At 50.1% G+C, this 22,214-nt stretch overlaps 2 protein-coding genes across 5 annotated transcripts in view; one reads left to right on the top strand and one right to left on the bottom strand.

The window, feature by feature from the left end:
- LOC136553798 (trifunctional purine biosynthetic protein adenosine-3) overlaps positions 1-13,961 on the bottom strand; it is a 37,510-nt gene extending 23,549 nt beyond the window's left edge. Inside the window, exons 1-3 of one of the 4 annotated variants that reach the window (XM_066545575.1) lie at positions 13,909-13,961; positions 8,891-9,114; positions 4,448-4,596 (exon numbers count right to left, since the gene is read on the bottom strand). In XM_066545575.1, the coding sequence (XP_066401672.1) occupies positions 4,448-4,596; positions 8,891-8,892 (151 nt within the window). In that variant the 5' untranslated portion in view covers positions 8,893-9,114; positions 13,909-13,961. The other 3 variants (XM_066545576.1, XM_066545577.1, XM_066545578.1) reach the window with 3 other exon arrangements.
- A 2,576-nt stretch (positions 13,962-16,537) lies between these two features.
- Positions 16,538-22,214, top strand: part of SON (SON DNA and RNA binding protein) — a 37,753-nt gene continuing 32,076 nt past the window's right edge. The window contains 2 exon segments of the mRNA XM_066545579.1: positions 16,538-16,653; positions 17,280-17,443. Coding sequence (XP_066401676.1) covers positions 16,565-16,653; positions 17,280-17,443 — 253 coding nt within the window. The 5' untranslated portion in view covers positions 16,538-16,564.

Below are 22,214 nucleotides of genomic sequence, written 5' to 3' on the forward strand. Positions count from 1 at the left end.
GACCTTGCCCTGCTCTGCAGCCTGAGCTGGCCTGGCCCAGCCCCAGGCGCTCCCTGGTGCTGTCCCTGTCCCAGAGCAGAGCTCGGAGCTGTCCCTGCGCTGCCCCTCGGGAGGAGCTGCAGCCCCGGGGAGCTCTGAGCTCAGGCTGCTCCAGCCTGGGCTGCCCAGGCCACCTCGGGGGCCCCTCCTGACCCTTCCCCAGCCTCCACAGCCCTGTCAACCCACCTCGCTCTTGAGAGTGAGGAAAAAGGCTCTGGGATCCCCTGCTGCCAGCCAGCAAACTGGTCTGGCCCCTAGGAACAGCCCATTTGCCAGCACACAGCATTGCAAAGAAACCAAGAAAACAAAAAACTCTAAAGGAAAAAAAAATAATTTCTTTCCAGCGAGTCTCCTCCCTGAGGAGGGTCACCATGGAGCTTTACAGAGGTAAGACCAGGCTGGATGGGGCTTGGAGCAGCCTGGGACACTGGAAGGTGTCCCTGCCAAGGGTGGCACTGGGTGGAGTTTAAGGTCCCTTCCACCACAAACCATTCCACAATTCTGTGGTTTTATGATCTTGGTGCCAGGAGGGTGTTGGGGATGAAACAAATGGCTGGTGGTAGAATTCCAACTCATCTTTTTTTTCTTTCTGTAGTGCTACCTAAAAATTGCACTAAACTGAGCCCTCTGAAAGCAAGGGGAATCAGAACTTTTTGTTTTACACAATGTTAAACTTCATTAAGAAGGACACTGTGCTGTCATTATGGCTGAGGAAATGTGGGCTTGGGCTGTTACAACCATTATCTTTCCAAAACCAAACATTCAGTGTGATGACACTTGGAATGGCCCAAACTGTGCAAACAAAAGCAGAAGTCCTGCACCAAAGACAATAATGTCAACCCCATGATCCAAGTTACGCAAAAGGCCCTGCAATTGCGCTGCTTTCATCATGAATAAACAAAGCCAAGGTCTGCAGGCATGGGAGAAGAGAGACGAGCCCGGTGGGGATTGGCTGCTTGTGCAGGGAGGAGACTGCACACACCAGGGCACGGGGCTGGCAAGGGGAGCACAGGATCCAGGATCACCAGGGCTGGAAGAGCCCTCAGGACCACCCAGTGCCACCCAGCATCAGCCCAAACCCTGTCCCCAAGGCCACATCCAGACACCTCTGGGACACTTCCAAGGCCTGACCACTCTGGCAGGGAAAAATTATTTCCAATCTCCAATCTGACCTCCCCTGGTGTAATTTAGGGCCATTTTCTCTTGTCCTTTCCCTTGGGACATGGCAATACACTGGGAGCTGATGGTCTCCTCCAGCCAGGTTCTGGGGAGTGATGAGAGAGGAGGGGGATGACAGGATTTGGTCAGTGCCACTGTGCTCCCCCTATTCTGGATGAATAAATTCATAGAATCATTGAACTCCAGACTGGTTTGGGCTGGAGAGATCTCCAAGCCCACCCAGTGCCAGCCCTGCCATGGCAGGGACACCTCCCACTGTCCCAGCTGCTCCAGCCCCAGTGTCCAACCTGGCCTTGGGCACTGCCAGGGCCTGCCCATCCTGCCAGGGAACAATTCCTTCCCATAAAATTTCCAGATTCCACAACAGAATCTACTTTTTTTTATAAATTTACCCTATTTTGTTATAAATTTACCCTAGGTGGGGTGGGGGAACACCCAGACAGAACACAAATAAAAATCCCCTCCTTGGCACCTCTTTCACAGCCCAAGTGTTTGGTTCCACCAGCTTCCATGTGCAGCTGATGCCAGTTGACTTCTGGCTCACCCAGAAGCACCACACACCTGTGCCAGGGCCTCCCCCACAGGGAACAGTTCCTCATTCCCAGTATCCCATCCAGCCCTGCCCTCTGGCAGTGGGAAGCCATTTCCCCTGGTCCCTTTCCAAGCAGGAAAGGAGAGAGCCTGGAATTCACCCCAGATTTCTGGCTGCAGGTCTGATCTCATGGTATGAGCAGGGAGTGTGGCACAAGATTTACACGGTGGAGAAATGTCCTAACAACAAACAGGAAGGAACAAATCGTGTTGTTTATCCATGATTTTAACTTTCCTCCCAAATAGCCTTTTTCTTGGGTTGTTGGCTGAAAGGGGACGTTTCTGTAGCTGTGTTTGAGTGCTTGACACAACAGCTGAACATTGCTTTGGAACCAGACAGGAGGACTTTGGCCCAAGGATTTCAAAAAATTAAATTTCAGAGCACAAGTTACACTGAGAGGTAAAATGTGACAGGAGGAGGTGTCAGGATGGTGAAGTCCATTCACAGGCACACCTATCCATTCAGCAAGTCATTGTCTGTGCTTCTGCACCAAAACTGCCCAGATAATCCACCTGAATTAAATATAAACCTGTATTTAGGCACTCAAACTAAATCCACTTTATCGCTGGAAACAATTACCACCTCAGATCAATCACAAAAAAAAATTTCTTACTTGAATACAGACAAAGTTTGAAAGATTTAAGGTTATTTATAATTTTCAGCTCACTTTTTTGTGTTTCAGTAATCACCCAAGACCCAGAGCTGCAATCCTAATTAAAGGCAATTCCATGACCCACGATGGGAGGATGAACTTTCAGAGCCAAATCTTGATTATACCAAAAAAACCCCAAAACCAGGGAAGGAATTTCCCAGATGTCCCAGGTATTGTTGCCCACACAACATCACAGGGCTCATGTGCTTCTGTCAGGCTCTTCCCCATTTTCCACCCTAAGTTAAATCAAGGCCCCAGTGACAGCACTGGAATTCCTGAACAGGTGAGACAAATTCTTTCCTTAAAAACCAACATAAGTCAAAGTCTTCATAAATTCTAGGCTCTTCCTGGGGTGGTGAAGATTTCTCTCCCAAAGCACAGGTGAGTCCATATGTAGAACAAAACAATTTATTCCTACGGAAATTTCATAGACCTGGCTCAAGATCAAGCATTTCCCACTAGTGGTGCAATGTTTTTTATGGAGTGAAAGAGAGAAAAATCCAGGGGGGGTTTAAAAAGGCACAGCTTGAAAAACAACCACATGAATTCCCATTCCACAGGCCCTGCAGCCTGGCACTGACCCCACTTAGCACAAGGGTAAAGGGGATTTTTTGACTTTCTGATCTTGTCAAGCTCTCCCTTCCAGGCTCTCCTCAGAGGCCAAACAGAGCACAAAACTGGAGTGAGGAGCTCACTCATGAAGCTGAGACTGGACAAAGAAATTCAGGACAAAGTTGTTTCAAAGGCCTGTAATTAAGCATTCCAAGGGAATCCTATTCAATAATTACCTGCTGTACAAGGACCTGGCAGCACTCACATTTCCACAAGACAACAACACACAAAGCTACTCCCACAGCAGCACAGGTGCACAAAATGGATGTGTCTGATCCACATTCCCCTGCACCTGAGGTACCTTGAACTCCACATCTTACCACATGTTCTGAAGGGAAAACTGAATTTTAGGAAGGTTAAAGCCCCCAAATCAGGAGCTGTTGTGTAAAGGACACAGGAATCTCTGTGGTCTGGACTGCTTCCCTGAGTGTCAGCTCCTCCGACCAGGCTTTTTTGAAATGCAGCTCCAAATTTTGGATGCTCAATTTGCAACATCTGAAACTTGATTTCTCAAAATTAATAACTATGAAAAGTCCCAATTACAGCCAGTCAGAGCTCCAACCAAGCAGGCAGTACACAGAGAAATATTTGAAGGTAACCTTGATTTCTTAAGGTCACTAAGACAAAGGAATGAATTTATGCTCCCAGTGACAGAGTGCTCTTGTCACAGGCTGTGGGGATCATGGGGTTTCAACACACTTCTAAGAGCACAAGAGGGAATTTAGGTGGCAACCACAGCAACTGTCCTGAGCTGGATTCCCAGAGGAACAGCTCTGGCTGAATCCTCCAAAAGCAAACCTAAAGAATGAGACTTCACAGCTGAGATCTTATAAAATTAATTACACAACTTACACAAGGCTTTGTTCAAATATTTTTTTCTCTTCTTAACTGCATCTAAGATCTATTTCACATGCCCAAAACCTTAAAAAATGGTAATCCATCATCATCATCCATCATCAGTTTGTTTATGGATTATGTTGATTTATGGGGTGTTGTTTTAAAGATGAATTGGTTAAAGGTAAAAGTTGTTATTATTTATTTCCAAAATTAGTTCTTTTTTGGGAATAGAGATTTTTTGGGGGAGGGTATAGGATTTCTTTGTTTAAATTTTTTATGGGATTGTAGTTATATACATTAACCAATAAATCTTAAAATTAAAAAAAAAGTGTTAATTAGCGAACCAAAACCACACTACACAAAAATTAATATTTCCACTCAGCTTCAAACTAAAACCACCACAATCATCATCATGATGATTTCATTATCATCATTATCATCATCATCATCATCCTTTCACACTACCAGCTGTGATTTCAGCTCAGCAGCATCCTGGTTGAATGATCAAATTTAAAATTGGTCATTTTTGGTTTTACCTGAGTTGGAGATTTTCCCGTTGTCAGCCGTGCCTGCGTTTCCTGGAGCCACAAACACGTGTTTGACGTGGGGGGACTGGGCCAGCTTCCAGGCCAGGGCGTGCTCCCGGCCCCCGCTGCCGATCACCAGCACCCGCTCTGCCATGGCCCTGCAGGACACAGGAAAACACCTGGAATCAGCTGGGGAACGTGGGCAGAGCAAGAGCTTCAGGGACCATGGAGTGCTGGAGAACTTCAGCAGATACACACTAAACCCCCACGGCTGAGCTGACCCAGGGCTGATGGCAGGAACCCGTCAGGAAAACCATCCTGGGCCCGACTGGAAACTGCTCCCACTGACACAGAAATCTGGGAGAGAGGAAAAAACCCTGCTGCGTGACCAGGCTGGGATTTGCAGCCTAGAGAATCACACTCCCAGGATGGTTTGGGTTGGAAAGGACCTTCAAGCCCATCCAGTGCCAGCCCTGCCATGGCAGGGACACCTCCCACTGTCCCAGGCTGCTCCAAGCCCCAGTGTCCAACCTGGCCTGGGACAGGGATGGGGAGTCCACAGCTGCTCTGAGCAACAATTCCCTGGAGAATCCAACCCTGCAATGGTCAAAGCCCTTCTGATGCACCCACGGGATGAACACAGAGTGCTTGGATTGGATGGGGTTGTTCAAGAGATTTTAGAGGCAATGACTGGAAAGCTCTGAACACCTCATGGAAAGGAAAGGCTCCAAGCAATGAGACAAGACAGTAACTTCCAGCTCTGGCTTTCCTTGGAGAGAAAAACCCCAATGCCAGCAACAGGTGGAATTAATAAAGGAGCTCACTCCCACAAGGTGGAGTGGGGTATCCACTGCACTCTCCCATTGCAGTGAGGTTTGGAAATACACATGGACAATGTGCTGGCCAGTGGGAGCATGGTGATCACGTCATCCCTGGGTGTGCACAGCCAGCTTACGCACGTGGGGCTCACAGCAAAAGCACAGCGTGTTCTCTGAGAGCCAGGAAACCTCTGCTCCCTGACATTCACTGCCCTGGGTACTCTCACTTATTGACTGATGGAAGAGTTCACCTGCACTGAGAAAACCCACCAGAATTCAGAAAACAGGGAGGGAAGGATTCCAGGAAGGAAGGAAGGAAGGAAGGAAGGAAGGAAGGAAGGATTCCAGAACTGAAGGTTTCCAGGAAGGAAGGATTCCAGGAAGGAAGGAAGGACATCTTTTATAAACTAATTATGTATGTCCTTATTTTGAGCTAAAATAATTGTCGCTATAGGACACAAAAGAACACATGCTCACACGGTTCTCAAGGTGAAAGAGAAAAAAAAGGGCCGTTTATTTTCTGACTCCAACATTTATAGTTTTCCAAAAGTGACAGTGGATTGGAGGGTGACAGTGGCACCTCTCCAATGCCACTGGTCAAACCAACAGTCCATCAACTCTCTCCTCCTCCATAAAGGAATGCAAAACAATGAGATATTTACAGAAAGTGTGTGAGAAAATTCACCACAAGAATGTCAACATCAGAAGGCTTAGAAAATCTTAAAAACCCAGGGTGACAAATAATAGTTTGGGTTGGGTTGGGAGGGACCTTAAAGCTCATCCCATTCCAACCTACCTACCATGGACAGGGACACCTCCCACTGTCCCCAGTGCCCAGCCTGCCCTTGGGCACTGCCAGGGATGCAGGGGCAGCCCCAGCTGCTCTGGGCACCCTGTGCCAGGGCCTGCCCACCCTGCCAGGGAACAATTCCTCATTGCCAAGATCCCACCCAGCCCTGCCCTCTGGCACTGGCAGCCATTCCCTGGGTGCTGTCCCTGCAGGCCTTGTCCCCAGTCCCTCTGCAGCTCTCCTGGAGCCCCTGCAGGCCCTGCCAGGGGCTCTGAGCTCTCCCTGGAGCTGCTCCTCTCCAGGTGAGCACCCCCAGCTCTCCCAGCCTGGCTGCAGGGATCAGCTCCCATTCTCCCACTGCTGGGGGGAGGAACAGAACCCAGAGGAGGGTTCAGGCCAAAAGGAGCCACGAGTGGCCCTGGTGTAATCCCAGCACACACAACACAGAGCCAGGGTCACCCTCCTCACACCGCCGGTCACTGACCCGCACGTGGCCAGGGCCCGGGTGAGCTCAGAGCCCCCTGTGCAGGAGGGTAAGAGGGGGTGACAACAACACAAAATCTATCTTAGAAAAGGGGAAAAAACCAAAACAAAACCCTGGAGATTTCTAAGGGAAAAGCAAAATGATCCAAAGCAGATTTTCAGATGAGGCAGCGATGTGCCTTGTCTTCACATCAGCTGCTGCAGCTTAACATGACTAAAGCTGCCTACGATGAGGCAAAATATCTGCATTAGGCAAAACATCCCAACAGAACAAAGTCAAAATAAATGTGGATAGAAGGATAAAATAGAGAAAATTAACACTGAGTTGTTTGCTATCAACTAAACACGCCAGATCTAATATTTAATGTTAGTTCCATGCTGGGGGAGACCAACAGGTTTCTAATCCAGTGTTAGACCAAATGTAGATATTGCAAAGTTACAGAGGTGTTTTAATTATAAACCTCCATGATTACTTGCAATAAAAAAGCTCAGGTTAGGCTAAAAATTATGAGTTATGATATAGATGTTTGGAAAACCACATGATGATCAACTTCTTTATATTACAACCCAAGCAAGAAGGGAAGGTAAAAGAATGAGGGATACAACAAAGGGGTGAATTAGATGAATACAGCAATATAACAGTAAGGTAGAAGAGCATTGATCACACAGCAGGCAGCTGTCTCCTTGAAGTTAAACGAGCATTGCCAGTGGTATCCAGAGCCAGTGGCCACTAAACTGTAGTTTTTAAGGCAAATTTTATCAATAATAAGTTGAACTATACACAACATGATTTTCCAGAAAAAAAATATTTAAAACTTTTAACTTTTAAAATGTTAAAAAATTTAAATTTTAAAACGCTAAAACTTGAAACCAGGATGATTTTAAACTACTCACTGTGTGCTATGTGTAGCAGGCTGAGGAGAGAAGGACTCAGGAGCTCAGAGGCACAAAGAGAGCAAAGATTGGCAGGCCCTGGTTAAAATGTCCCTGTCCCAACACTCCCGCCCCACTGATGAGCCTGCAGGCAGCCAATGGAAGGAACTCCAGCCCTTCCAGCTGGGAACAGGGGACAGAAGCTTCCCTACAAGTGCTCTAGGAGTCAGGGGCAAAAGCTTTGCAGGACAGGAGCAACTTACCCTGTTGTTTCTAAACAGAGAAATAAATTCTGTCCCATCCCAGGTATTCTTTTTTTATAGTTAAAAACTGTTCATTACCCAGCTTGTGAACATTCTCTTTGTATCTAAAAATCAGGATCTACACTTTTGCAATCAATAAAAATTAGTGTATGTAATCAGCAGCATGATAAATAAGGGGTATGATGCAAATCATTATAGAATGTTTTGGGTTGGGAGAGACCTTTAAATCTCACCCCATCCCATCCCTGCCATGGCAGGGACACCTCCCACTGTCCCCAGTGCCCAGCCTGGCCTTGGGCACTGCCAGGGATGCAGGGGCAGCCCCAGCTGCTCTGGGCACCCTGTGCCAGGGCCTGCCCACCCTGCCAGGGAACAATTCCCCATTGCCAAGATCCCACCCAGCCCTGCCCTGCTTCATCCTAAGGCCCTTGTGAAATTCACACTCCACTAAGCCCACAGTGCTGATCAGCACAGCCTGACGACCCAGTGACACTGTGGCCACCTCAAGGGACTCACCATGATGGCAACTCACTCCAAGAGTCACCTCCTTCTCCTCCCTGAAGTAACACATTCTGGCACTACTGTCAGATGAAAGAATTCATCACATACAGGACAAAGCTTTCTGTGGGAGCAGTAAAAAGAACAAGCCATGTCTGCTATTGTCAAATAATATTTGATTATTTTATATCAAAATGTGAGTGAAGATTCGGTTTCACACATTTGTTTTGAAGCTCAGTGTTATTTGTGCATCCCACTATGGTATCCTAGCAACTTTTATTTAGGAATGTGTCTTGAGAAGAAGTTGTGGTGGCAGTGCCAGTTTAGGAGGCTCAGATGTAGCCATGGCAGCCTCTGCTTTATTTTACACTACACTCAAAGATGTCATGGAGGCCACTCTGCTGCCCAACAGGACCTCACTTTAAAAATGAAGATCCCAAGAGGCAACATTCTTTTTTATTTTTGTCACTAATCCAGCAGTCAAAAATTTGTTCCCTAAAAAGCTAAAGTCATTCACAAGGTAGATATTTACTCTGTGAGGACTATCATACCCCCAGGATTTTTGGAAGCAATGTGTGAAATCCTTAAGGATTCCAAACCATGGGATGTCATTACCTTCTGCACCCATTGCCTGCTTTGGTAAAGAAGGAGGAGATGGACATTCAAAAGATGTTTTAAAATGAAGATAAGAGACATTTCAGAAGAGGCTCTGTTGTTAGATCCTTACATGAAGTGAGAGCAGGAGAGAAGAAATGAGTTAATCACTCTGTGTGTCCAGGAGGAGATGAGGCAAGGACAGAGTGGAGCCAAGGAGATTCCCAGAGCTTATCCTCGAGCATGTCAGGACAAAGTCAGCAGGCAGGAGCATCACCTCAGAGACCTTTATCCTCACTGCAGGAAGGCAGCTGGGGCTCACCAACAAACCAGGGAACTCTTCCTCACCAGCAGGGCCTGTGGAGCAGAGAAAACCCAGTGAGGGAGGCAAACCCCACAGTCCTGAGAGCCCTCCCACCCCAATCCCTGCACAGGACAGGCTCCAAACACAGGGAGCAGTGACAGGAGGCTACTCAGGTGCTGTCCCTTCCTCTGTCCCTTCCCAGGGACAGGAGCCACTGACCCTCCCAAACATACCCTGTGCACACACCTGGGGGTTACACTCAGCTCCTTGTCTGCTTTATGAACAGAACTCTCTAAGAAAACATAAACTCCTCAAGCAATTTATTCTCAGGTGTGATGCAAGGTGCCTAAATATTCAATCTCAGCTGGGTGGAGTATTTTAATAAGGCAATGCCTTATCAGCTCACCCTAAACTACAGCAGGAAAGGTACAACTACAATCAGACCTCTGCACTCCAGCACAAACAGCAAACAACAGCTTCACACAGTGTATTTTTTTTTAAATTAAGCTCCAATGCTGTTGTTTTCCTCTGTGCTCCTCTGTGTCTTTGTTTGCCCAACACTGGGATTCAGGAAAACTCATGCAGGCATCCAAGTTTTTTTAGATCAAAGAGATGGTCTTTGCCCAGAGTTTCTTAATTCAGGGCCAGGTTGGACAGGGCTTGGAGCAACCTGGTCTAGTGGAGGGTGTCCCTCAACAGAGCAAGGAGCTGGAACTGGATGAGCTCTGAGGTCCCTCCCAAGCCAGACCATCCTGGGAGGCAAAGACCTCCTACCCTTCTGAGAGCTGAGTCTGCAGAACAGCCCAGCACTTTCCCAAACACTACAGGCCCAAGCCCAGTGCCACTGTGAAGGCTCAAATCCACAACTTCCAGAGCTGGAGAGGAGCTCTCATCACTTGCCTTTGGACTAAGGACAAGGTTCATTTTTCCTCTTGCAGTTAGGCAGGAGAAGAAAAATAATTCTCACAGGAGATAGAAAAAAGCCCAAATTGGAAAGGCTGTGCAGTTCCCATCCCACTGAGGGCTGTGTGTTTCTCACCCTAGCAGTCTGAGCTGTTTATGAGTTTCAGGGTTTTTTTCATAGACTTATTAGATAAAAAAATCAAAAGGAGGGCTTGGAGAAGAAGCCCAAACTTGCAACTTGCTCCTCCCAACTTGAAACTTTCTCAACTTCAATTCCCTCCTAGGATCCACCCTGCCATCCTTTCTTCAGCTCCCAAACTCACCCACAGCCAGGCTGTGTGGCCCCAAACCCCCGTGGGCTGAACCCAGCTCTTGTGCCCTCTGAATGAGCCTCTCTGCCCATCCTGAGTGCCCCCAGAGCCTGGCAGGCAGGAGGGGAGCTCCGAGCCAGCCTCCCCAGGGATCTGTGCCAGCTGCTGGCCCCCGTTCAGGTGGGGATGCGCAAGCTGCAGGTTCAGCGACTGCGGGTGCACGGGGCTGAGCTGCCCTCGCCCGGGCCAGCTCCCCATTGGTCCCACCCCAACCTCTCCCCCTGCAGGCTCTCCTTCCCTCTCCTCCCGCCTGTGCCAAGGGATGTGGGCACCTGGAGCACGAGAGCAGTGCTGCAGAGCAGACACTGCGAGGGTAAGCAGGGCAGCAAAGTGAATGTGTCACTCTGGATATATACAGGAAATATTCCCAGCTGCTGAGCTGAGCTAACTCCTGGGGGCTGAAGGACCACCACAGCCAGGACAAGGGAAGAAAGAGCAGCACAAGGCAGCCAGGGAGGCTGAGAGAGCAAACCCAGCTGTGCCCTCGGGTCAGCCCGATGGACGGAGGGACCAGGACACACTCAAGTTTGCATTCCCATTCCCACCTCCTGCCCCAGCCTGTCCCAGGCAGGACACCCCAGGGAACCAGGGGCTGTGGAGGGAAGACTGCAGACTCTCTCTGCATTTTTTCTCTGTGTGGCTCAGTTTCCAGAGGGAATCCACCGTGCCAAGTGTGAAGGCAGCTCTGAGGCACAACAATAAACAGCCATGGCAACCAAATCTGCAAAATGGCCAGAATCCCACAGGGGAACTGCAGGTTTAGGTTGGGGCACAATTAGGCTCATCCTGAAGGAAAAAAACACAGCCTTAGAAAACTTTTCACTTCCTCACACTTCAACACATGAAGAGCTGCTTAAGTAGCTTGGAGGCCTCCAGAATCTGGTGGCAATTACTATTTTTACTTAGAGCTTTGGGTTAAATAAGCTTCTTTTAACTCATGTGTTTTATTTAGGATAAATTCCCAGCTCTCACCTGGCTATATGGAATCATGAAAGGTTTGGGTTGGAAGGAAACTTAAAGATCATCTTGTTTCACCTCCTCCCATTCAGTGCAGTGTAGAAAACAAAATAGAAGAAAAAAAGTCATTATTATGTGTCTTTCATGGCCCAAGCTGAAGCTCTGCCACACAGGCCCCTTGTGTCCAGGTACGATCCTCCAAACAGCTGGATTTGGCATTTTTCTAGGCAAAACACTCCCTCAACTTTTGGTGCTAAAAATAAACAGGATAATAAACTTTTACAACCATCCCCCATAGTACTAAATTTGACACCTCAAGCAATGTAGGATGCTGGAAGTGCTCAGAGTTTTGTACCATGACGGAGGAGTACAACTCTTGAAATGCACTTTCTGTGTTACCCTTTCAGCTATATACCCAAAACAGTAGCATAAGCATTAACTATGCTCATTAATTCCAACAGCTACTGGATAAATTTTAAAAAATGCTTAAAAAGTTGGTAAGCCCCCAGCTTTGCAAACAGCAGGAAAAGAATTCAAGTGAATCAAAGTCCAAACCCAGAGATGAAATATTTACTTACTTCAAGTAAATATTTCACCACTTTGGCTGTGAAGGCCAGGCCGTGACGGGATTGCTATGAGGGCTGCGATAGACGAGTAATGCCATGGCTGACTCTCACAATTCAAATGCAAATATCATGTATATTTGTTAGGAGAAGTTTTATAGATTTATAGTTCTGTTTTACCCCCCTTGTGTTGTTATCAGGGGGTGGCCTGGGTTTGGGACATTTGGGAGGGTGGCATTGTTGCTATGGCAAGAGCTGGCAACCAATTGAGATTTAAGGAAATGATCTCCATCACTGGACAGGGAAGGAGGAGTCAGTGGGCTGAGCTTTGGGAGGGGCCAAAGGGTTCAAAGCACATGGCGGGGAAAAATCTTTTGCTCCCTGCCCCGTAATATTTTTTCTATTCAGTCTTCTGTTGTATTTTGATAAAACTTCAATAAACCTTTTAAATTTTTGAAAGTGGGTAGCATTTCTCACCAGGCCAAGCCGTGATGGGGATTCCAAGAGGGCCATGCCATGAGGGCCATGCCAGGAGAGGATTTGCCATGAAGGGGATGCTGTGAGGGCCATGCCCTGAGGGTACTGCTGTGGGGGCCAAGCCATGAGGAGACTGCCATGAGGGCCAAGCCATGACCGGGATGCCATGAGGGGGGTGCCATGAGAGGGATGCTGTGAGAGCATTTGCCATGAAGGGGATGCCATGAGGGCCATGCCCTGAGGGTACTGCTGTGGGGGCTATGCTGGGAGCACCAAGCCATGAGGAGACTGCCATGAGGGCCAAGCCATGACAGGGATGCCATGAGGAGGGTGCTATGAGGGAGGTGCCCGTCAGAGCATTTGCCATGAAGGAGATGCCATGAGGGCCATGCCTGAGGGTACTGCTGTGGGGGCTATGCTGTGAGCGCCAAGCCATGAGGGGGATGCTGTGAGGGCACTTGCCATGAAGGAGATGCCATGAGGGCCGTGCCTGAGGGTACTGCTGTGGGGGCTATGCTGTGAGCGCCAAGCCATGAGGAGACTGCCATGAGGGCCAAGCCATGAGGGGAGTGCTCTGAGGGGGGTACCCGTAAGAGCATTTGCCATGAACGAGAACCCCAGCCCTGAAGGTACTGCTGTGGGGGCTATGCTGTGAGCGCCAAGCCATGAGGGGGATGCTGTGAGAGCATTTGCCATGAAGGGGATGCCCTGAGGGTACTGCTGTGGGGGCCATGCTGGGAGCACCAAGCCATGACTGGGATGCCATGAGGGCCAAGCCATGAGGGGAGTGCTCTGAGGGGGGTACCCGTAAGAGCATTTGCCATGAACGAGAACCCCAGCCCTGAAGGTACTGCTGTGGGGGCTATGCTGTGAGCGCCAAGCCATGAGGGGGATGCTGTGAGGGCACTTGCCATGAAGGGGATGCCCTGAGGGTACTGCTGTGGGGGCTATGCTGTGAGCACCAAGCCATGACTGGGATGCCATGAGGGCCAAGCCATGAGGGGGATGCTGTGAGAGCATTTGCCATGAAGGGGATGCCCTGAGGGTACTGCTGTGGGGGCTATGCTGTGAGCACCAAGCCATGAGGGGGATGCTGTGAGGGCACTTGCCATGAGGGCCATGCCTGAGGGTACTGCTGTGGGGGCTATGCTGTGAGCACCAAGCCATGAGGGGGATGCCATGAGGGCCAAGCCATGAGGGGGATGCTGTGAGGGCACTTGCCATGAAGGGGATGCCATGAGGGCCATGCCCTGAGGGTACTGCTGTGGGGGCTATGCTGTGAGCGCCAAGCCATGAGGAGACTGCCATGAGGGCCAAGCCATGAGCGGGATGCCATGAGGGGGGTGCCTTGAGGGCCACGCCGTGAGGGCATTTGCCCTGAAGAGCGGGAATGCCCCACGAGGAGTGTCCCGCCATTTTGCGGTGCGGGCACGGCGCACACGGCCCCCGGCCGCCCCCCGCGCCCCCCAGCCCGGCGCGGGCAGCGCGGGGCCACCGGCAGCGCCGGGACAGCGGCAGCCACGCAGCCGAGGGAACCGCGGCTCCTGCACGCTTCCAGCGCGGCTCGGGGACTTACTGTGCTCCAGAGGGCATCCGGGCGTGGAAAGAAATACTCCGGAAATACAACACCAAGCGAGCACCGCGCGGGGAGGAGGGACGGAAACCTGTGAGCAGCGGCTCGGCTGGGCCATCCGCAGTTTCCTACAGCACAGAAACCCCTGAAGTCTAGGGCTATGAGGCGGGTGGACAAAGGCGGCCCAAAGACCTTAGGGATGCCCACGTTGTTTTTACTTTATCCATGGCCTCAGGGGCTGAGGGTGGTGGTCTGTGAGGGCTGTGCAAAGGTGGGGTTTGTCTCTACATCCCCTGAAATACCACAACCTTGGTTTGTCCCACATTTGAACTTTTTGCTTTATGAAGCCAAAGAATATTAGTCTTTGGTTTAGTCTAATTTTGCATTACAGTTGTGCTACAATACTGTTAATAAAACAAAATTTAATCCACAGTTTTCCTCCCTTCAAGAGCTGTAATGTGAAAACATCACTGTTCTTTGTAAAATACCTTAGGAAATAAGGTTTAATGTTATTTTTTGCATATTTAAGCAAAATGACCAGACTCCTACTTTGAAAGGGAAGAGTTGCACAAATAAATGTTCTAAGTAGTATTGATAATTGTAGCAGAACTACTATTACTAATGTAATACTTATATATTACTAATGCTACTAATTGAACATTACCAGCAACAATCACTGGTCTTGACAAAATGAAAGTAAAATATTTAATTAGTCTGAAAACCATCTGACACTGAAACTGAATAATAAGAGTTTAAATAAAGGGAGTTTATTCAGCAAGCAGAGATGGGGAGAGTAAGAACAGTTATTTTCCCAAAGCACTGTGGATCCTCATGTGTACAAGGAGAGACTTCTTGTAATTATCAGATTAGTTTTGTTTGTAAGGAGTCAGAGGGAAACATGCAGCACACACTAAAGTCCTTCTCTGGCTTTTTTGGGGAACCTTTTTCATGTTTCTGACATGCCTGGTTGAGACAAGGCCATTTGCATCAGCTGAATCTAAATATATCTGAAATTGTCCAACTGAAACATTTTCAGCCTTTATTTTGATATCAAAAATTACATAGTGTTCTACCAGTAAATCTAACATGTATTAATGTGAGCATGGCATAAACAGGTAAAAGGACTTCTTAACTGTAACTACTTTAAATGCAATAAATCAAGTGTGACATAGAAGTAAGCAAATTGATCCAAGTCTCTGATTCATTTTTTTCTCCAAAGTCAGTATTAAGGCAGATCAGCAGGACATAGTGAAGACTTATGCTGATTTTAAGGGGTCTTGCAAGTGATCATTAAACAATATTGACGGTGAAAATTTTTAGACCCCAGAGTAATTAAACAGTTTTACTTGGGTTTTCACAGAATCCCAGGATGGCTTGGGTTTGAAGGGACCTTAAAAACCATTTAGTAATTACCATAAGCAAGGATGCCACTCACCAGATCAGGTTTGGAGGTATTTTAAATTTATTTCAGGTCAACTAACTCCCCTAAGTTACTACTACAGAAACTGTGTGTGGGGAGAGTTCCAGCCGTAGGATTATTCGGTTTTACAGCCTGTTTGAACAGCCACATTATTAAAATTTGATTTGATTAAGGCATCATGGGCAGCACTGAGAGAGTCCCCAGGGTGGCTGTACTCCGGACAAACTCATTTCTGTGCGTTCCATCACCGCCAGAAAAGCTCCGACATTCCCAGGCGGGCAAAAGGCGCACTTTATTTATCCACCTCCCTTCGGTTTCCCCCCTTTGTTCCTTTAATTTTCGCGGCCCCGCTGCCAGCCCCCGGAGCACATGTGCGTGTCACTGCCGGGCGGAGGGGGAGGGAGGGAGCGCGGGCGGGCGCCTCTCGCATGGAGCCGGGGCTGAGAGCCCCGTGGTGATGCAGCAGCAGCCGCAGCACCGCCCGTGTGCGGGCAGAGCCCCTTGAGAGCCGCAGCCCGCCCGGAGCACACGCGGGGCTCGGCCCCGCTCCATGGGCACCGATGGAATCGCTCCCGATCGCAGCCGCCGGCGCCGCGCCTCAGCCCGCCATGGCTTCGGCCGGGTAAGCAGCGGCCGCCGCGGGGACTCCGGCGGGGACTCCGGCGGCGCCGGGGAAGGGCTTGCGGGAGCGCGGGGGGACGGGACTGGCGGTCGTGGCCGCCGCGGTGCCTTTTCCTGCCCTCCGCGGGGCCGCGGGGGCTCGGACGCGGCGTACGGGGCGCGAGAGGGGCCGCGAGCGGTGGCGGCGGCGGGGCGGTGTGTCTGTGTGGGGAAGGGGTCTGCGTGAGGCGGCGGTGTGGGCGCGGAGCGCCGGGGACTGGTTTAATGCTTTCACTACGGGACGGGGACGCGCTCGGGGCGGCTTTGCCGGTGGCGGCGGCGGCAGGCGCGGAGCGCGGGGGGGCGGCGGGAGCGCCACAACATGGCGGCGGCGGCTGAGGGGACACGAGACCTTCCTCCCCCCCCGCCGGAACCCGCCGCTGCTCTATGGCCCGTGCGCCGCGCTAGAGCGGCTGTTCGCAGCCGCACGCCATCTCGGCCAATGGCGACAGGGCTTACAGCGAACGCAGCCAATCGCAAACGGGGCTTACAGCGGGGACGTCAGCGCGCGCCCGGGGCCGCGGTGCACTGTGGGATGCTGGAGGCCTCGCGTCGGGGCAGGAAGGAAGGGGGGGTGTCATGGCGACGAATATCGAGCAGATCCTTCGGTCCTTTGTGGTCAGCAAATTCCGGGAGATCCAGGAGGAGCAGCAGCAGCAGCACGGCGGGTAACGGGGCGGTGGGGAGAGACGGGGAAGGACGCGGGGCGGAGAGAGACGGGCCGCGGCCTGAGGGTCGTGTCGGCGGCAACATGGCGGGGCCGAGGGGGTCGCGGCAGAGCGGGTGCCCTGAGGGAGACACGGCCCGGGGGCCGAGAGAAGACGGTGGGGGGACGCGCCCACCCGCTCTCTCCCCGGTTTCGGTGCTGTCCTCCCGTAGGGGCAGGCGCCTGTTTGGTTTGTCTGATTTGCGGCTAAATTTGCCGAGTTTATCTCGTAAAAGAAGTAAAGCCTTGTTAAGAGCAAGGAAAAGCTGGAAGAGAGCGCGTTGCGTGTATTTATTTTGAGGAGGAAACCTCTACAAGGCCATACGAGCACGAGAGATGTGGCACATTCCAGAATGTGGTTTTTTTCCCTTGCGTCTCAACCTCAGCAGTCACAGTGTCGGGGCCGAATAAGTGAGAATTTATCCAAAGGCAGAGCTTTCCCTAGGCGCACGCCTTTTTCAGGGGGCTGGAATACTGTTCTGAAGAGCTGAATATAATAAATGTATGTGAACGACAAAAAATGTCCAAAAAATTGCTCAAAACCGCTTGTGTTAAATTAATTTTTTTTTTTATTATTTTTTTGGTTAGTGCAAATATGGAAGGGCAGCCCAATGGTGACACGATCCCAGCTGAGCAGGCCGGGCCTTCCGAAGCCTCTGGAGCTGCTGGGAGTTGTCAGAGTGATCAGATAGTGCAGAAAATAGAGGAAGTGCTCTCCGGAGCCGTCGGGACAGAGCTGCAGTGCAATCCAGGTAATAAAACTTCCTCTGGCAAATCTCTTCTTGGTAAGAAGGTTGTGACTGTGCCTGAAATGGAATCAGATTTATAGAGATGAAAATGTGCTGCCTGGGACTGCTCCTCTGGCAAGTTGTGCATTAAATGTGGTTAAATATTTTCCTTACTGTGCTTTTACAGCCAGAGGTGGCCTGAGAAATAGTAATTTAAAAATTGAGCTGGTTATATGTAACATTGGTATGAGGAAAAGTTGGAGTTTTTTCTTTCCAGTGCTGAAACAGATAAATATTTTCCATTTGTATGCATATATGTGTCCATAAGTTCTGCATTATTTTATATATATCTACTCCAGGGTCACTGAACTGTTCTTTGTACCAAAGCTGATGCTGATAGAAGCAGTTTCTGCTTTGAGTTGGTTTTCAGGATTATTTTGAAAGAACATTTATTACAAAACAGATATGTGATGAACTGTTTAGTCAAAAGATGATTTGCTGTTATAAAGTGTAGGTACTTACATTGAAGTCTTGCAAAGGGATTTTGATGTGTCAGTCTCAGACCTTGAATAAATTACTAGGTTTTTTTTAAGGCTAAAAAGTCACATTTGAGTGTCCCCTCTTGTGGGACTGGTGCTAATTATAAGATTTCTGACTGTGGAGGGTTGGTGAGGTGATGAAAGCTGTAATTACTGCATTTCTCATTTTTGGGAGTTCAAACACAGGTGACTGCAGTGTGCTGGGTGAGTACAGTTCTAGAGGCAGCACAGAAAAAGTTTTCATTTCAGAGATTCTGCTGGCAGAAGTTTGGGATTGCTTTGGGGCTTTTTGCTCAGTGGTTTGTGTACCTTGAGCATTTTCAAGTTTTTAATTTATGCTGTAGGAGCAGCACTTCAGGGTGACATGGGGAAGTTTGGGTCAGTTCTTGGTGGTGGGTGGTTTTTGTTGGTTTGGTTTGGTGATGTGATTTTTATTTGATGTGATTTTTATTTTTATTTGTTTATTTTTTGTTGTTTTCTTGTGTGGAGGACTGAGGCAAGTTCACATGGTAATAAAGAAGTGAGAGGTGTTAACTTTTAAGTCAATAAACTTACCTGTGGCTAACATTCCCACTGTCCATCTCTAAAAAGGAGTTGGACAAGAGGCATTATCTGATTATCTGAATTGAATGAATTATCTTTGCAGAAAAGTTCATTTTATAGAATCCCAGAATATCCTGAGCTGTAGGGACCCCCAGGGATGCCCCAGTGCCAGCCCTGCCCTGCCCAGAGCCCAGCAAGCCCAGCCTGGGCATCCCTGGCAGCGCTGGCCAAAGGCTCCTGGAGCTGTGGCAGCCTCGGGGCCGTGCCCATTCCCTGGGCAGCCTGGGCAGTGCCAGCACCCTCTGGGCAAGAACCTTGCCCTGCTCTGCAGCCTGAGCTGGCCTGGCCCAGCCCCAGGCGCTCCCTGGTGCTGTCCCTGTCCCAGAGCAGAGCTCGGAGCTGTCCCTGCGCTGCCCCTCGGGAGGAGCTGCAGCCCCGGGGAGCTCTGAGCTCAGGCTGCTCCAGCCTGGGCTGCCCAGGCCACCTCGGGGGGCCCCTCCTGACCCTTCCCCACCATTTTCTTGTCCCTCCTGGTTGCCAGGGCACTCCTGACTCAGCTCCAGCTGGCCATGGACCAGGACCCCCAGGGCCCTTCCCACAGCTGCTCTCCATTCGCACAGCCAGGGTTGCCCAGTCCAGCACTTGCCCTGTTAAACTCCACACAGTTGGGGATTGCCAGTCTCTGATTTGTTGAGGTCTTTCTGCAGGGCTTCTCTGCCCTCAGGAGGGTAAACAGCTCCTCACCATTTAGTGTCCTCAGCAGACTAATTATCCCTTCGAGTCCTGGGCTCAGGTTGTTAGTAAAGATGCTGAAGAGAACTGGGCTGAGAATGGAGCCCTGCAGAACCTCACTAGTGACTGTTGGGCAGTCAGTGGCACCAGCAGTGTGACTGGTGTCAGCCCCATGTCACCCCAGTCACTGTCACTATTGATGCCCAACCCCTGGGCCAGTTCCTCACCCACTGAGTTCTCCATCTGTGGGCTGGACATTTTGTCCCTAAATTTGACTCTCCTTCACTGTTCTCTCTCAATGCATTTAAAGCAACGTTGGTGCAAAAACTATTTCTAAGTTGCTTATCCCATAAATATGTACCTGGTATATTTGTTGTGGAATCCCAAATCACATTCATTTAACAGTATAGCAGTTACCAAATGCTTTTGCAGGATTTTGGATACTGGAAAGTAGTGAGCTTTGGGATCACAGCTTCTAATTGGAGGGTCTGTGTTACTGCCCTGGCCTGCATAAATAGAATCATTGAAAGGAACATGCAAGCAGACTGCAATGTACAGCTCATATTTCACAGAAATCCCAGCAAGTTGCCTTTAATGAAGTGCCTTTCTCCTGAAAACATGGCACTGGGGCTCCAGAAGGGCAAGAACCTGACAAAGGTTAAATCCAGAGGGAGGTGGGGTACAGAATTAAAAGGTGGTGATGGAAATCCCAGATTCCCTCTTTCCCTTCCCCATCAGTGATTTGCTTGTCCCCACAGTCATCTGAATTTGTTACTTTCCTTTGGAAGCAAACGCTCTCAGAGGAACATGCAGCTTAGCAGCTGCAGTCCTGCCTGTCCCAGTAGCTGTTCCAGCCTGCAGTGCCTTAAAGTGGGTTTGGGACTGGGGGCATGGATGGTCTTTTCCCAAATTTGTTAGACCCTAGTAAGTAATTTAGTCAGTAAATACCCAGGGAATTTCTAACACAGCAGCAGCACTGGACTCACTCAGGGGTTAAAGCACAGCAGGGGCGAGAGGCTGGTCGGGTCTTGTAGCATAAGTCCCCACTTTGGTAATTTGTTTGGGAAATGGGAATTCTTGTTTATCTTCCATGTGCACCATTGGGGGTTTGGAAGCACATCTCCAGCCTGGAGTTAGAAGGTACTGCCCCACTGAGTGTGGGTGGTGGGACATCCACCCCCTGTGCCTCCTCAGGTGATTTCCCACCTGCAGAGCTGCCCCAGGCCTGGGCCCAGCCCAGGGAGGAGCTGGAGCTGCTGCAGAGAGCCCAGAGGAGGCTCCAGGATGAACTAGAGGGATGGAGCAGCTCTGCTGGGAGGAAAGGCTGGCACAGCTGGGATTGTTCACCTGCACAGGAGAAGCTTTGGGCTGAGCTCAGGGTGGCCTTGCAGGGCCTGGAGGAGCCCCAGGAAAGCTGGAGAGAGACAATTTCCAGGGGATGCAGGGACAGGACATAGGGGAGTCATAAAATGGTTTGGGTTGGAAGAGGACCTTGTGGGTTCTCTTGTTTCAAACCCCCTGGCATGAGCAGGGTCACCTTCCACTATCCTGGGTTATTCCAAACCTTGTCAAGCCTGGCCTTGAACAGCTCCAGGGATGGAACAGCTTTCCTGGGCAGCCTGTGCCAGGGCCTCACCTCCCTCACAGGGGAGAATTTTTTCCTAAGATCTAATCTAACTACTCTCCCTCATTTTCAACCCACTGTCCCTTGTCCTGTCACTCGAGGCTCTTGGCAATAGGCTTCCACCACCTTTACAATACTTCCAGGTACTGGAGGGTCATGGTTAGGTCACCTGAAGTCTCTGCAGGTGAACAATCCCAGCTGTGCCAGCCTTTCCTCCCAGCAGAGCTGCTCCATCCCTCTGCCCATCCTGGAGCCTCCTCTGGGCTCTCTGCAGCAGCTCCAGCTCCTCCCTGGGCTGGGGCAGCTCTGCAGGTGGGAAATCACCTGTGGGGGCTCAGGGGCACAATCCCAATCCCTCTCCTGACCCCAGCTGGGGGCTCAGCCCAGGGCACGGGGGGCTCAGGGCTGGGGCAGGCCCAGCTCTCCCAGGGCTGCTCCATCTGCTCATCCTAGCCTGGATTGATCCCAGGGGTTGCCCCAACCCAAGTACAGCCCCTGGCGTTGTTAAACCTCAGCAGATTCCCATGGGGCACTTCTTGAGTTTGTCCAGATCCCTGTGGATGACCCCATCCTTCAGAGGTATCACTGCACCCACAGCTTGGTGTCACCTGCAAACCTGCTGAGAGTGGACTTGATCATTCCAGACAACTGCTAATGCACCTCACAGTGCACCTGTCAAATTTTTCACTCCAGTTTGGAGAGTAGAATGTTGTGGGGGCACTGGGTCAAATACTTCACAGAAGTCCAGATAAATGCCGTCTGTAGATCTTCCCTTGCCCACTGATGTTGTCAGTCCACCACAGAAGGTCAGACAGGATTTTTCCTTTGTGAAGCTGTGCTGGTTATTTCAAATCACATCCCTGTCCTCCATGTGCCTTAGCAGAGCTTCTAGGAGGATCCTGTTCCATGATCTTCCCAGCACGGAGGTGAGGCTGACAGGGTGGTAATTCCCAGAATCATCCTCTCTTCCCCTCTTCAGAAGAATGGCTTTTCACTGCCCTAGGGCAGGGTTAGATCATGCATTAGGAGAAGAGTGTTCCCTAGTAGAGTGGTGAGGCCCTGGCACAGGGTGCCCAGAGCAGCTGTGGCTGCCCCTGGATCCCTGGCAGTGCCCAAGGCCAGGCTGGACACTGGGGCTGGGAGCACCTGGGACAGTGGGAGGTGTCCCTGCCATGGCAGGGGTGGAACAAGATGAGCTTCAAGGTCCCTCCCAACCAAACTATTCCATGACTATGATACTGCTTGGAAAGAGCTGAGTTCCTTCTGGGCCTCTGTCCTGACTAACAAGATTTGGGTAATTTTTTGAAAGAATTGTTGTTTTATTACTTAAAGTAACTCTGAGAGGAAGGAAAGAGAG

This window comes from Molothrus aeneus, chromosome 2 (genome assembly GCF_037042795.1).
Source record: "Molothrus aeneus isolate 106 chromosome 2, BPBGC_Maene_1.0, whole genome shotgun sequence".
Classification (NCBI taxonomy): Eukaryota; Metazoa; Chordata; class Aves; order Passeriformes; family Icteridae; genus Molothrus; species Molothrus aeneus.